The sequence below is a fragment of the Hemitrygon akajei genome, chromosome 12, assembly GCF_048418815.1.
Source record: "Hemitrygon akajei chromosome 12, sHemAka1.3, whole genome shotgun sequence".
Taxonomy (NCBI): domain Eukaryota; kingdom Metazoa; phylum Chordata; class Chondrichthyes; order Myliobatiformes; family Dasyatidae; genus Hemitrygon; species Hemitrygon akajei.
The window spans coordinates 28,229,567-28,244,833 of record NC_133135.1 but is presented as its reverse complement, the minus strand read 5'-3'; the positions used below and the strand labels follow the sequence as shown (position 1 = coordinate 28,244,833).

At 41.7% G+C, this 15,267-nt stretch overlaps 2 protein-coding genes across 8 annotated transcripts in view; one reads left to right on the top strand and one right to left on the bottom strand.

Annotated features, from left to right (window-relative positions):
- The window catches only part of hyi (hydroxypyruvate isomerase), a 128,046-nt gene that overhangs the window by 71,650 nt on the left and 41,129 nt on the right, over window positions 1-15,267 (top strand). The window lies entirely within an intron of this gene.
- The window catches only part of szt2 (SZT2 subunit of KICSTOR complex), a 242,331-nt gene continuing 236,385 nt past the window's right edge, over window positions 9,322-15,267 (bottom strand). For all 6 annotated transcript variants that reach the window (XM_073062784.1, XM_073062788.1, XM_073062786.1 and 3 more), the window contains 2 exons: window positions 13,155-13,223; window positions 9,322-10,496 (listed from right to left, as the gene is read on the bottom strand). In XM_073062784.1, coding sequence (XP_072918885.1) covers window positions 10,350-10,496; window positions 13,155-13,223 — 216 coding nt within the window. In that variant the 3' untranslated portion in view covers window positions 9,322-10,349. The remainder of the gene's footprint in view (window positions 10,497-13,154; window positions 13,224-15,267) is intronic.

Below are 15,267 nucleotides of genomic sequence, written 5' to 3'. Positions count from 1 at the left end.
TGTGCCTGGCATTTTACTATAGCCAATGCTTTAGGTTTCATCATGGCTTTTATTAAGTCTAGAATTTGCTGACAATGTTGTATGGGATCTCCATTACCTTTTTTAAAACCTCTCTGCTTCCACACTGCCCCAAACAAATGGCATACTCCATGAGCATATGCCGAATCAGTATAGATGTCTACTTTCTCACCTTCCATCATTTCACATGCAGCTGTCAGGGCTCTGATTTCCGCTAGTTGGGCGGAACACGGTTGGGGACAGGATTCCATCCTAATAATCTTATAGCTCGACTGGTCCTGCTGCACTACTGAGAACCCTGCATGATTTCCATCATAGTCGCTATAACAAGAGCCATCTACGAACAGAACCTTTTTATCTGCATCCGCTAATGGTTCTGACCGTAAATCTGCTCTCAATTTGGCAAATGCCATCGTCTTCCCTACACAATCATGGGGTTCTCCTTCATAGCCCAAAGGGACAAAATCGGCTATATTACTGGTAGTGCATCTCTGCATAGTTATGTCTGGAAATGTCAATAGCATCTGATATGCTGCTATCCTGGCTGGCGTCAGCACAAATTTCCCCCTTTCTAGCAATTCTGCTACTTTGTGGTGTGTGTACAGAGTCACAGGATAGCCCAGGGTTACAGATGATGCCTTTCCATATGAATAGTACAGCACCGCCAATCCCTGATAACAGGGTGGATACCCCTGAGCCACCTCATCTAGTCTCGTACTGTAGTATGCTATCGGCTGCTTTACTTTTCCTGTGCCTGTCTCTTGTGTTAGAACCGCTGTGACATAACCCTCCTGTTGGTTGGATACATACAAATGAAAAACCTTCTCGTAGTCAGGCAAAGCTAATGCTGGTGCTGACTGCAATTCCGGCTTAATAGTATTGAAAGCTATCTCCGCCTCTCCATTCCACTGTAAGCCGTTCTTCAAATTGGTATGTCCTGCTTCTTTCATTATCTTTCTCAAAGGTGCCACAATCTCAGCATATTCTCCTATCCAATCTGAGCTGTACCCTGCCATTCCCAAAAACACCATCATCTGTCCTACAGTCTGGGGTTTGGGGACCTTAGTTATTGCCTCAATCTGATCTGGTGCTATCGCCTTCACTCCCTTGGATATTACCCTGCCTAAGTATTCCACTTGCTGCGTGCAAAATTGCAGTTTCTTTTTGGATACTTTATGTCCTTCGTACGCTAGCTTCTCTAACAGAGTTATAGTGTCCTGCTCACACTGTTCCTCGCTGTGGGAGCAAATCAACAGGTCATCCACATACTGTAACAAAGTACTTTCCAATGGCATGCCCTCTAGGTCTGCCTTCAATACCTGATTAAAAATGTGTGGTGAATGTTTAAATCCTTGCGGCATTCTGGTATAGGTATACTGAGCACCTCTGTAAGTAAATGCAAACAAATACTGACACTGATCGGCTAGAGGAATGCTGAAGAAAGCCGAACACAAATCAATCACTGAAAAGTAACTTGCTTCTGGTGGAACATTAGTCAAAAGCGTGTGTGGGTTGGGGACTACCGCTGGCCAGTCCTCTACCACATCATTTACTGATGCACCATCAATAACTCACGCCGAGACTTAGGAAGTGAGATTATCGGCTTTTATTGACTGAAGGACAACACTACATCCTGGGGAAAATGAGGGAGAGCAGCAGGCCACAGTCGCCTTTATACAGGGGTCTGTGGGAGGAGCCACAGGGGTAGTCAGCAGGGTCTTGGGAGGAGCCACAGGAGCAGTCAGACAGGTATATCTAGTTCACCACATTTACCGCTCGCAAATCATGCACCAATCTCCACTTAGATTTATCTGCTTGTGAGACCGGCAGCAACGGGGTATTGCATAGACTGTTTGTTCTTTTAAGCACTCCTATTTCAAGCAACCCCTGCACTGTCGATGCTATTCCCTCTTCTGCTTCTGGTCTTAGAGGGTATTGTGGTCTCCTGGGTGGAATTACTCCCCTTTTCAGCCTTATTTCCACTGGACTAGCTGTTTTTATTTTTCCTACGTCTGTGTCATGCTGTGACCACAGAATAGACGGCAACTCATCTAACCTTTTATCTTTTTGCTGGCCTCTTTCCTTTCCCAGCAAGGGCAGGTGTGGGTGGGGAGTTTTTTGACCTCTCTCACTGTCCCTACCATATCTACACTTACCATTATTTTAATGCAATTGTTGCCTTCTGATATCCACACCTCTGGCGTGATTTTCCTCCACACTGTTACGGTTTCAGCACTCTTAACTAAAGGTCCTAAGTCTTTAGACTGATATCCCTTATTTACCAACAATGTTACGTGGGGCGCAGCCTCCGGTATCCTGCACCATTTTTCTAAAAAGGTGTTCCACTTAGCTTGTAAAGCTGCCCCTTGCTTTCCAATTATCATAGCCTCCCCTTCCAGGTGCTGTTGGGTACATGCCTCCAGGTGCCATTTCTCCTCTAACTCCCTGTTCTGAGTCTTGTCAAAAATCACTGTACAATGTAGCTCAGATTTGGGCATTGCAGCCCTGGGTAATATAACCTGTACACCCTTTTTCCATTTCTCCCAGGCTTCCTGAATCTGATCTGCAATGTCTCCTATCCAAAAGACATTAGCCTTCTTGTCTTGCACTACCAATTGAGCCCCTGCTCTTTCCACACTCAGCCCATTTCTGGTGCATTCTAATTTTAATTCCAGTTTCAATAAGGCATCTCTGCCTAACAAATTAATCGGAGCTCCTTTAAATACTAGCACCGGCAAAGCAATTTCTTTATTTCCCATTCTCAACTGCACTGGAGCCGTGCACTGTGTCAACTGTGTTTTCCCCGAGAACCCTACCGTGTTAATAAACTTTCCTGGCATGGGAAGGTGAAGGGCATACTGTGGCTGTACACAAGTGTACGTGGCTCCAGTATCTATCATCATTGGTGTCAGTTGCCCTTCTAACATAACCTGAACAATGGGTTCCTCGTCTGCCTCCCTTGTTATCATTGGGTAATGTCCCTTCCCACTCGAGTTCTCGGGGCACCCCTAATACCTCGCATAGGGGTTCACAGGTCCGCTTGGGCCTGTGGGGGCTGGTCCTTGGCTAAACTTTGGTTCCCTTCTTATCGGTTCCTGCTGGTGTGTGACAGGCCATAGTGTAAACGGACAATCTCTTCTCATGTGACCTGGCTGATTACATTCCCAGCACAAATTCTCTACCTCTCTTTCCCCCTGTTTCCTCACAGGTCCCCTCTGCCCATAGCTCCTCTGTCCCCCTCCTTGGGACTTCCAGTCCTGTCTGAGCTGTTCGAATTTAGTCCGTTCCTGATAGGGCATTTGTGGGAATGCTCCCCCAAAGACAATTATTGGCATGGGGTTTTCCAGCCCTTGTCTTACAGTATGATCGGTCCCTCCATATAGCAGTGCTTTGTCCAGCTCGATGGCTGTACTCGAACCGGTGGCTGCTGGCAGCATCTTTTTGTTTTTCTCTTTTTCCTTCTTTTTGAGTTCTTCGAGCTGCATTTATATTAACTTTCTTTGCACCTCTTCCTGCTGCTCAGCCAACCTTCGTTTGTCTTTCCGGTATTTCTCAACCATATGGACTACGTGGTCTCTAAATTCTTGTGGGGTCATTGACGTCAGCCCAACCACTTCCTCCAGTTTGGATTTTACCTGTGGAGGCATTGCATCCAAAATGCTATGTCGGAACAGTGAGGTCATAAATAAGCTATTCTCCACCTCTTGCTCAGTCTCCAGTCTCCACCTTTTCAACTGGTTTTCTACGTAGGCTGCTGGGTTTTCAGTGTCTCCCAGTGGATCCCCTTTTAAGGCTTTGGGGTCCACTTTGGGTGGATAAAGCTTTCTGAGGGCCTGTCATACCCTCTGCCTCACTCTGTCAAACCCGTCTCCATCAGTTCTCGGGTCGTTTGAGTTTACTATGCCAGCCATTTCCATTAGTTCGTTAAATTTAGAGGTTCCCATCAACCTTATCAATAGTGCCTTCAGATCTCCCATAGCCAATAATCGTCCCACCGTTTCTTCTTCAAAGGCTCTAATCCATTTCCCTGCTCCTTCATGTAGATTGGGCAGAGTGTTTTTCGGCCCTTCTAGGTCCTGGGATCCCCAAGGGATGTACCACACTTGTCCTGATACTTTAACTAACAATGGCATCGTTCTTCCTCCTTCTTCCCACCTGCCCTGGTTCTCCTCCTCACCTGACTCCCCATCTGTCTCAGGGTATGTCTTTACTTCCTCCCACACAAATGTCTCCGGGGTCCTCTTCTTCCCTCGGTCTCCCTGTGGAGTCCTACCTTTCTGTCTTGATTCAATACTTGGTTGGCCCCTGGAGTATTTTTCGCATCTCCTCTGGCAATCCCCTCTCAGTAACTTATCTAGCTCTCTCTCTACTTCCAGAAGTCGCTCCCCTACTGCCTCCTTCTGCTCTTCTAGGCTTCTGCCTCCTACCTCTTCCCCACAAATTCTCACATTCTCTCTCTCTCTCCACTTAACTCTTGCTCCTCCAATGAGTCACTTTCTCTTTCTTCCTGTCCGTGTCTGTACACCTGTGGCAGGGACTCATGATCCTTACTTGTGCTTGATTCCATTCTCTCTTGTGTTTCTCCAAGACTCTCATCTCCTATCTTTTTCCCACCTCTTCTTGAATGCCTCATCTCTTCCTGCCCTGATGAGCCACTCTCATTTCTAGTCTGTTCATTTCTATAGTATAACTGATACTCCTCATACTCCTTTTCCTCTCTCAAGTATTTCATCTGTTCTATCCTTTCTTCCATTTCTCTCTGTACCTGTTCCATCTTTATCCTTTCTGCCTGTATCTCCTTCCATATCGCCGCTTTTTCCTTCTCGTATTGTTTTTTCTGCTCCTCATTATCCCAAACTTGTACTTCTCCCTGCATGTTTACTGCTCCTGTCAGCAGGGTGCACTGCTTAGGGGTTCCTTCCTCATTATAGGGAGGGGGTCTTTCCGCTTCTTTCACATCCGGGTACGGATCTGAAGCCAGCTTCTCACTGTATCTTCCTCTCTAACAGGCAGTTTCTCCAGCACCTTAGTGTCTTCCTCGCTTGTAATCAATATTCTACCTGTCCTCCCCAGCCTTTCTCCCTCCGTTCTGAAGAGTTTTAGCACTTCCATTTCTCGTTCTCTTTTTTGCCCTCTTTTCTTAGATTTATCTTTTGGTTTGTAATTTTTAATCAGTCCCTCCATTTCATCGCACAAACTTACATCAAACGTTCCTTCTCTTGGCCACTTTGTGACCAGGTTTTTGGTTCTTTTTTCCCATTTTTCTGAAGTTTTTGTGATCTCATATTTATTTATCGGGAATTTTTTGCTCAGAATCTCTACCTGTTCCTTTACCTGTCATGTTATTCTCTCTTTTAAGGTATTTCAGAGATTCACAGTTCGTTTACTGGATGATATTATTTACTCTAATTCTATGCCTAATCTATCGTCTATCTACCAGCGCTTTAAACTATATATTGGACTGTCCTTGTTTCCTATTCTGTTCTGCCCATACAGACCTCTATTCAGAGCGGTACCCACAGAACTTTCTCTTTGTACCTCGTCTGTTCAGACCCTTATCTCTTAAGGCAGTATCCACGAGGATTTTCTCTATTTTCCCTTTCCCTGCCCGTTCAGCCCTTCGTTTCATACGAAGCGGTACCCACAGGGATTTACTCTATTTTCCCTTTCCCTGCCCGTTCAGCCCTTCGTTTCATATGAAGCGGTACCCACAGGGATTACCAACACCACGTGGACTTTTTCTTAACTTACTCTAATTCTATGCCTAGTCTATTTCCCTTTCCCTGCCCGTTCAGACCTTCATTTCATACGAAGCGGTATCCACAGGGACTTACCAACACCACGTGGAATTTTTCTTAACTTCTTATTAACTTATTTGTACTTACCTTCACTGCAGTGTTCTTGATCAATCCTCTGAGCCTCCTGTAAACCCCCAATTCTGCCAAATTCTTTGGACCGGAGAGACACTTCGGCAGTGGTGCCACACTTCTGAGACTCCAAGACCTCCCCAAAGCCAACAGAATTCTTAGTCCAAATTGTCGCAAAAAGCGCTTACCTTTTGTTTGGGTGCACCCTTAATTCTGTTAGCCTTGTGGGGGTCCCTGGAGGACTGGGAAGCGTCCCCAATCTGCCGTTTCCTCTCCGTGGGTCTCCTTCCGGTCCTGCCGCGGTCGCCAATTTTACCGTGGTTTCTCGTGCCCCACAAATGACCAGGAGACGCTCAAGAAGTATTAAACTTTAATTTGCAAATCAAAACTGAGACAGTCATTGAGCTAGTCGCTGATTGCCCACCGATCCTTTGGACATAGCATTTTTTATAGCAATCTCTTGGTCCAGTTGCATTAGCATATCTATAGTCTATAGTTGCGTATCACACGTACATCCTGCCACTATTGTTTCTACCCATTGACTTAATCATGTTCTAATCTACATCTCTTAGCTACCTCTCATTAACACACCATTGTCTTCTACATCCTTAAGATTTCATTCTCCTACTAAATTGGGTACATGCATAGCAAATAGCAAGTTTAAAATTTATACTTTTGTACTCCAATAGAAGAAGACAGCATACATGAGGTTTAGGAAGCAAGGATCAGATGGGTCTATTGAGGAATATAGGGTAGCAAGAAAGGAGCTTAAGAAGGGGCTGAGAAGAGCAAGAAGGGGGCATGAGAAGGCCTTGGGGAGTAGGGTAAAGGAAACCCCCAAGGCATAGTTCAATTATGTGAAGAACAAAAGGATGACACGAGTGAAGGTAGGACCGATTAGAGATAAAAGTGGGATGATGTGCCTGGAAGCTGTGGAAGTGAGCGAGGTCCTCTTCAGCATTCACCACTGAGAGGGAACTTGATGACGGTGAGGATAATATGAGTGAGGTTGATGTTCTGGAGCATGTTGTTGATATTAAGGGAGAGGAGGTGTTGGAGTTAAAATACATTAGGACAGATAAGTTCCCCTGGGAATATTCCCCAGGCTGCTCCACGAGGCAAGAGAAGAGATTGCTGAACCTCTGGCTAGGATCTTTATGTCCTTGTTGTCCACGGGAAAGGTAATGGAGGATTGGAGGGCGGCGAATGCTGTCCCCTTGTTCAAAAAAGGTAGTAGGGATAATCCGGGTAATTATAGACCAATAAGCCTTACGTCTGTGGTAGGAAAGCTGTTGGAAAAGATTCTCGGAGATAGGATCTATAGGCATTTAGAGAATCATGGTCTGATCAGGGACAGTCAGCATGGCTTTGTGAAGGGCAGATCGTGTCTAACAAGCCTGATAGAGTTCTTCGAGGAGGTGACCAGGCATATAGATGAGGGTAGTGCAGTGGATGTGATCTACATGGATTTTAGTAAGGTATTTGACAAGGTTCCACACGGTAGACTTATTCAGAAAGTCAGAAGGCATGGGATCCGGGTAAGTTTGGCCAGGTGGATTCAGAATTGGCTTGCCTGCAGAAGGCAGAGGGTCGTGGTGGAGGGAGTACATTCAGATCAGAGGGTTGTGACTAGTGGTGTCCCACAAGGATCTGTTCTGGGACCTCTACTTTTTGTGATTTTTATTAACAACCTGGATGTGGGGGTAGAAGGGTGGGTTGGCAAGTTTGCAGATGACACAAAGGTTGGTGTTGTAGATAGTGTAGAGGATTGTCAGATTGTAGAGAGACATTGAGAGGATGCAGAAGTGGGCTGAGAAGTGGCAGATGGAATTCAACCCGGAGAAGTGTGAGGTGGTACACTTTGGAAGGACAAACTCCAAGGCAGAGTATAAAGTAAATGGCAGGATACTTGGTAGTATGGAAGAGCAGAGGGATCTGGGGGTACATGTCCACAGATCCCTGAAAGTTGCCTCACAGGTAGATAGGGTAGTTAAGAAAGCTTATGGGGTGTTAGCTTTCATGAGTCGAGGAATAGAGTTTAAGAGACGCGATGTAATGATGCAGCTCTATAAAACTCTAGTTAGGCCACACTTGGAGTACTGTGTCCAGTTCTGGTCGCCTCAGTATAGGAAGGATGTGGAAGCATTGGAAAGGATACAGAGGAGATTTACCAGGATGCTGCCTGGTTTAGAGAGTATGGATTATGATCAGAGATTAAGGGAGCTAGGGCTTGACACTTTGGAGAGAAGGAGGATGAGAGGAGACATGATAGAGGTGTACAAGATATTAAGAGGAATAGACAGAGTGGACAGCCAGCGCCTCTTCCCCAGGGCACCGCTGCTCAGTACAAGAGGACACGGCTTTAAGGTAATCGGAGGGAAGTTCAAGGGGGATATTAGAGGAAGGTTTTTCACTCAGAGAGTGATTGGTGCGTGGAATGCACTGCCTGAGTCAGTGGTGGAGGCAGATACACTAGTGAAGTTTAAGAGACTACTAGACTGGTATATGGAGGAATTTAAGGTGGGGGGTTATATGGGAGGCAGGGTTTGAAGGTTGGCACAACATTCTGGGCTGAAGGGCCTGTACTGTGCTGTACTATTCTATGTTCTATACAGACAAAAGCTGACACTGAATCAATTTCTCCAAGGAATTATCTCAAATATGTGGTTACCACCAGTAGAGACAAATCTTTTGTGTTTCACAAGTTCCTATTTCTCTTCCTTTAGGGAAGCCTAGCACATCCTGGTCAGGATGAGTTCTCCAATCTTCTGTTAACCTTGTTTTTGAACAAGCTGTAGGCAGATACATTATGCAGTTGGTTGTCCTCACTTGTTGCCTCATCATAGCAAGCGGGAAGTGGTACTGAGTTAAAACCACTTACTGATCTGTCATAGCTTTAATGCTTTGCATTTGCTTACAGGCTATGGTCCTTTATCAAAAGGATATACTGCCAGTTCATTCTGGTAGTGCGAGTAATTCTTCAACGAGAATGGAGGAGAATTGAATGACTGCTCAGAAATGACAGACTAAGCCTAGTTGTGTAGTTTTACCTGACCGGCAATCGGATGACACATTAAGTGCTACAAACAGCTTTTCTAGATTAACCACTACCAAATCCACCTGTTACAGGAGCCCAAATAATCATTTTGGATTCACTATTCTTACGGATGTTTTTGGGTCACATTCTGAATCTTTAAGTCATCACCATTTTATTTGTGAAGGCTTTATCCAATTAGATTACATGATTTTTTCAGACTTTGGAGAATGTATCATCTAACTCTGCCCTTTTCCTGCTAAATATCCAAAAATTCAGAAAATGATGAAACACTGAAAATATTGATGGCAAAATGGCATCATAAAAAGGGAATAAAAATACCCTCAAGGTGTTCAGACCAGAGAACATAGAGATGGTACAAAGAAACAGTTAAATCTCAGAGAAAATGATTGATATAACTTTATTATTTTACAGCAATATTTCAGCCATTTTCATTATATACATAATATACAGTACATAAAGTATTTTCACTTACAATTAATCTCTAAGCAAGGAGACATTGTGCACCTGCAACTAGGTGTAATTGACTGTTGAAATTTTACAAAGGAATGTGCTTTAAAACCACTTAAATACTCCGCTTACATTCCAAAATGCAGCAGCACCTTCATTTCATTATAGGAGTAATCAGTAAGTCTTGATCAAAGCAACACCTCTCCAGAATATGTATGAAAATGATGTCTCTGGTGCAGAAACAGAAGTTTTCTTTAAATGTGAAAATAAGCCTAAATTTTAAAATGATTGATACCTGTGCATCTCATGAAAAATATATTCAATTGTTTTCCAGTGCATGTATATTTGAGATAATGCAGTCACTAATAAAACTAAATCTTTAAAAGGTTCAGGTTTAACAGCCCAGACATTTGATTTACAATTTGGCCGACTCAGATGTGCATTCTCAATGCACTTGGTTGCTCAAATCTGTCTACAGCACTCTGAGGAGTTTTGTCAGTTCATCACATTGACAGCAAGGGTAAGACCTTTCATGTAGTTTGCCCTAAATCCAGTGCTGGCTTGCTGTTTGAGCAATGCTTCTGAACGTTCAACCTCCTGCTCTGCCATTGTACACAGACAAAACGAACAAGATGGCGGGAAAAAAGGAAATCCCAAAACGGAACAAGCATATAAATTAGTTATTAATAAATTTACTAAACAAAAATAAATTAATAAACAGAAACATCCAGTAGGCTCCCAATTGTGAGGGGCCCATAAATCCCTTTAAGGATTCCCTCAAAATGACTGAAGTTCAAAATGAATGAAACATGGCTGTAAAGAATGAATTACAAAGAACTTAGTACTTCTCAGTATGAAGCTTGCTATACCAGTTTCTTGTCTCAAGCAACAGTGTAAATGTAGAACTTCAATAGTGATGCAGACCATACAAAAGTCAGAGCAGGTGGATTTGCAGTCTGTTACTGTAGCATACCCGTCCATAGGTTGAAACAAGCAGTGTTGATAACAGACTCCAAGTGGTAGTACATGGATACAAGTTGAGGTAGGGGGCTCTCACTGTTCTGTGGTTGTGCAGGAAGTGGCTCTCTGAATACAACCTTTAGATTCTAGAGAGAAAGAGAGAGGGAGAGAGTGAAAGATTATTCAGGAACACAGCATATTTCTCTTAAAAGATTATAAGGAACCATTTCCCAAAATGAGCAATGAGATAATATGTATACTCTTCAGAAATGGTATCAGTTCTTTGCAGTAATTAAGACGAGGGCCTTTGGGATGATTCTAATTAGGTCAAATCCTACACAAAGTCATTGCACTGATTATACAAGAATCAACTGCCAGTGTCAATAAAAATGCAGGAACATTCCAGGGTAATAATACCTACTTCCTACTAATCTTCCGAATGAAATTAAGATCGTAAGACATGGGAAGAGAATTAGACCATTTGGCCCTTCTAGTCAGCTCAGCCATTCAATTATGGCTGATTTACTTTCCTCTCAACCTCATTTACCTTTGACACTGTTACCAATAAAAAACCTTTCAACCTCTGCTTTAAATATACCCAATGACTTGGCCTTTACAGCCATCGGTGACAATGAATTCCACAGGTTCACCACCCTTTAGCTAAAGAAATTCCTCTTCATCTTTGTTCAAAAGGGCCATCCTTCTTTTCTGAGACTGTACCCTCTGGTCCTAGATTCTCACAGTATTTGAAACATCCTTCTCACGTCCACTCAATCTAGGCTTTCAATATTCAGTAGGTTTCAATGAGATCCCCACTCATTCTTCTGAAGTCCAGTAAGTACAGGCCCAGAGTTATTAAATGCTCCTCAGGCATGAACGCTTCATTCACAAGTCATGCTCCTGAACCTCCTCTGGACCCTCTCCAAAGCCAACACATCTTTTCTTAGATAAGAGGCGTAAAACTACTCACAATACTCCACTTAGTCTGACCAATTAGATAAAGCCTCAGCATTAGATATTTGCTTTTACATTCTAGTGTTCACAAAATGAATGCTAACAATGCATTGGCCTTCTTTACCACTGACTCAACCTACAAGTTAACCATTAGGGAATCCTGCACGAGGACTCACGTGTCCCTTTGCACCTCTGATTTTTTAATTTTCTCCATTTACAAGATAGTCTATGCTTTTACTCCTTCTACCAAAGTGCATGGCCATATACACCCCTACACTATCTTCCAACTGCCACTTCTTTGTCCATTCTCCCAATCTGTCCACCATCCGTCTGCAGCCCCCTGCTTCCTTTCTTTCTTTCTTTTTAAATCTTTTTATTAATTTTTTAAACAAACATAAATGAAACATGAATACAAAGTGTTTGAGAGTACATAATTAATAGTTTAAGTAGACATTCAAATATATAATAATCAGTATATATAGCCTCCCAAACTCAAAGTATTTATGAACAAAAGAGACAAAAAGAAAAAAAAATAACCCCAAAAAAAAAGAGAAAGAAAAAAACCTAACCAACATGGGCCATTGCATAATGTTAAGTACATACAGTAGTGCCAATAACTCCGAACCTCCATCCAAATAATTAAGGATAATCAGAGTGAGGTTTAGGAAAAGACAATTTAACTCATATGAAAATGTTGAATAAATGGTCTCCAAGTTTCTTCAAATTTAACTGGAGGATCAAAAACAACACTTCTAATTTTTTCTAAACTCAAACAAGAGATAGTTTGAGAGAACCACTGAAATATAGTTGGAGGATTAATTTCTTTCCAGTTCAATAAAATAGATCTTCTAGCCATTAATGTAACAAACGCAATCAATCGTCGAGATGAAGAGGATAAACAACTATTATCCACCATTGGTAAACCAAAGATTGCAGTAAAAGGATGCGGTTGGAAATTGATATTCAGAACTCTTGAAATAATACTGAAAATATCTTTCCAGTAATTTTGTAAACAAGGGCAAGACCAAAACATATGGGTCAATGAAGCAACATCAGAATGATCCCTGCTTCCTAATACTACTGACCATTCCACCTTTCTTCATATCGTATACAAACTTTGTCACAAAGCCATTAATCTGTCATCTAAATCATTGACAAACAACATGAAAATTAGTGGAGCCAACACCCATGCCTGTGGAACAGCACTAAATCAGAAAAGACCTCCTGTACTTTCACTCGTTGTCTTCTTCCTGTCAGTCCATCCGTCCGTGCTCCTGTAATTCCACGGGCCCTTAACTTGTTTAGCAGCTCCATGTGCAGCACCTTTGAAAAATCCAAATAATAACATCCACTGACTCTCCTTTGTCTAACCTGCCTGTTATTTCCTCAAAGAATTTCAAAAGGTTTGTCAGGCAAGATTTTCCCTGGAAGAAACCATGCTGCCTTTGGCCTATTTTATTGTGTGCCACCAAGTACCCTGAAAACTCATCTTTAAAAATGGACTCTACCATCTTACCAACCATTAAAGTCAAGCTAACTTCCCTATACTTTCCTGTCTTTTGCCTCCCTTGCTTCTTAAGGAAGAGGAACATTTGTGAATTTGCTGAATCTGTGCTTAGTCTCTTCCAAAACAAAACTGAAAATCTCTTTCATATGGGTTTTAAACAACTGAAGTAACCTACCACAATCTCTCGGACCTTTGAAATGCTGTATGAAAAATCACAAAAACAACACACATCTGGAAAACTGAAAGAGAACATGCTGAAAACATGGAGTGGCTGAATGTGTTTTCAGCATTTTCCTTTTTTATTCAAAATTATGTATATGGGAAAACTTTATTAAGATCTTACCGTCTTTGCAGACTGAGAATCAAGGAAGATGAGAACAAAACAGTCGATAAATTTCTGATTCAACACCGCCTGTAAAGAAGTTACATCATTGTGTTGAAGAGGGGCTGCAGTTGCTCTTAGTTCTACCTTATTAACAATACAGGTAATGATAAACACAATGGTACAACAGCAAATTGTAACCACAGCACTCACTCAGTAATACAATTTTTTAAAATTAACAAAATAGCCTTGAGTTGCAGGAAAGTTCCCAAAACATGAGAACATCCAGAAAATTAAATTATTTTCTTCCTTGTGAAAACACAGCTCAATACCTGTTTTCTCAGAACCTGTTAAATATTTTGTTCGCAGGTTTATCTTCCAAATGATCACTTTCTACTAAGGCAGCTTTCATCAATAGCTTGAGGAAAGGTCAAGCCTATAAAAATGATTTGATAATCACATTGCTAAATCGATGCAATGAAGTAGATGATGTTACCATGGAGCTAAAACACCTGGATACAAAGATGCTGAAGGGTTCATGTGCAGTGACAACCATAAAGAGTGTTGTGTAATCTTAAAATGCTTTGATTTAATTCAGGGAAGTGCTCTTCTTAGAGGATGCTGATGCATGGTATAAATGTAGAGGAATGAATAGCTAACAAAAAGCTAGTGCGACCAGATTTTACTCATATTGAAAATTTATGTAAAATAAAATTCAGAAAATTACTAACAAAATAGTGGAATGGATAACCAAATAATGGATGTAAATTAATGTACATACAACAGCAGGGAGCATTGTGCAGTCAGACCTTTTCTATACATACTTGGAAAAACACTATGTGAATACAAATGATATGGAGAGGTACCATGAGTGAGATGGAAGTGACAGCTGGTACTGGAACATATATCCATCTTGGTGAACATGCGTAATTGAAAGTGCAAAAAAGGAACTGGAGATCAAAGCTTTACTGTGTATAGTCAATGGAAAGATGCAGCTGAAGAGGGACATAAGGATTCAAAAAACTTAAGTCACTGAAATTATCTGTCTGGTTAAGTAAAGCAGCAAAAAAATGACAAGCATTATTGGAGACATAAAGTGCAAAAGAAGAAAACAAATAAATGGTGTAAAAATGGAATTGGAGTGACCATGTTTAATACATTTCATCAGGAATGGGAAGCCAGAGTTACGAGTAGAGACCAGCAGTATTGCACTGGCTTCTCTCTTATCCCATCTCTTCTCCTCACCTCCTACTTTTTTTCCCCATGGGCCCCTCTCCCCTCTGATTCTTTCTTTTCTGTGTTTTATCTTTTGGACTGTTTATTCCCCTCCATAGATGACACCTGAACTGCTGAGTTCCTCCAGCATTCTGTGTGGGTTGCTCTGGATTTCTAACATCTGCAGTGTCTTGTGTTTCATGATTTACATCTTGTATTATTTTCATTGCCACAGAAAACATAATCTTTCCTTTTTAAAAAAACATTACAAAGCACCCTGAATAGATGACTTGCAGTTGGCTGTTTTCTCTGATTAGGAAACTAGTTTTGAGAAATGAAGAACTTTACATTTTCACTAAGGATGAAGTCACTGGAGCATGCGTATGTACTGAAAATACTTGAGGCAGAGACCATTGCATCTTTTGAAAGAAAACTAGATTAACATTTGAGACAGAGGATACAGGGTAACCCATGGAAAGAACAGCAAAATGAGATAAGTTTTAGATTGCTTTGACAAAATCTCATATTGATACAGACATCAATGGTCTCCTTTTCAGAGATAACCCTGTAACCTTGTGTTGTTTAATGATTTATAATGCTATTATCTATAACACATTAATAATGAAAGAGTACAATCCCAATTGAGATGCTGTGTCATTATTTAAACTTGAGAGCTCTCCCCGATTGTAAAGGTGGTGTAAAGCCATAAGATTAGAGGCATTTCAGTAACTTTTGATCTTTGTATTGAGCCTTAGGCACTTCTGTCGATGGTTTCTGAATGAAACATATTCAATATTGAAATACTGCTTTGAAAAACAGCTTTTCAATTATTTCAGACTCAGGACATATCTAAACTTCAATATATTTTAGGGATACAACAATGTAGGAGTAAATTCTTGAGCAGGGGAAATTCTCTCTA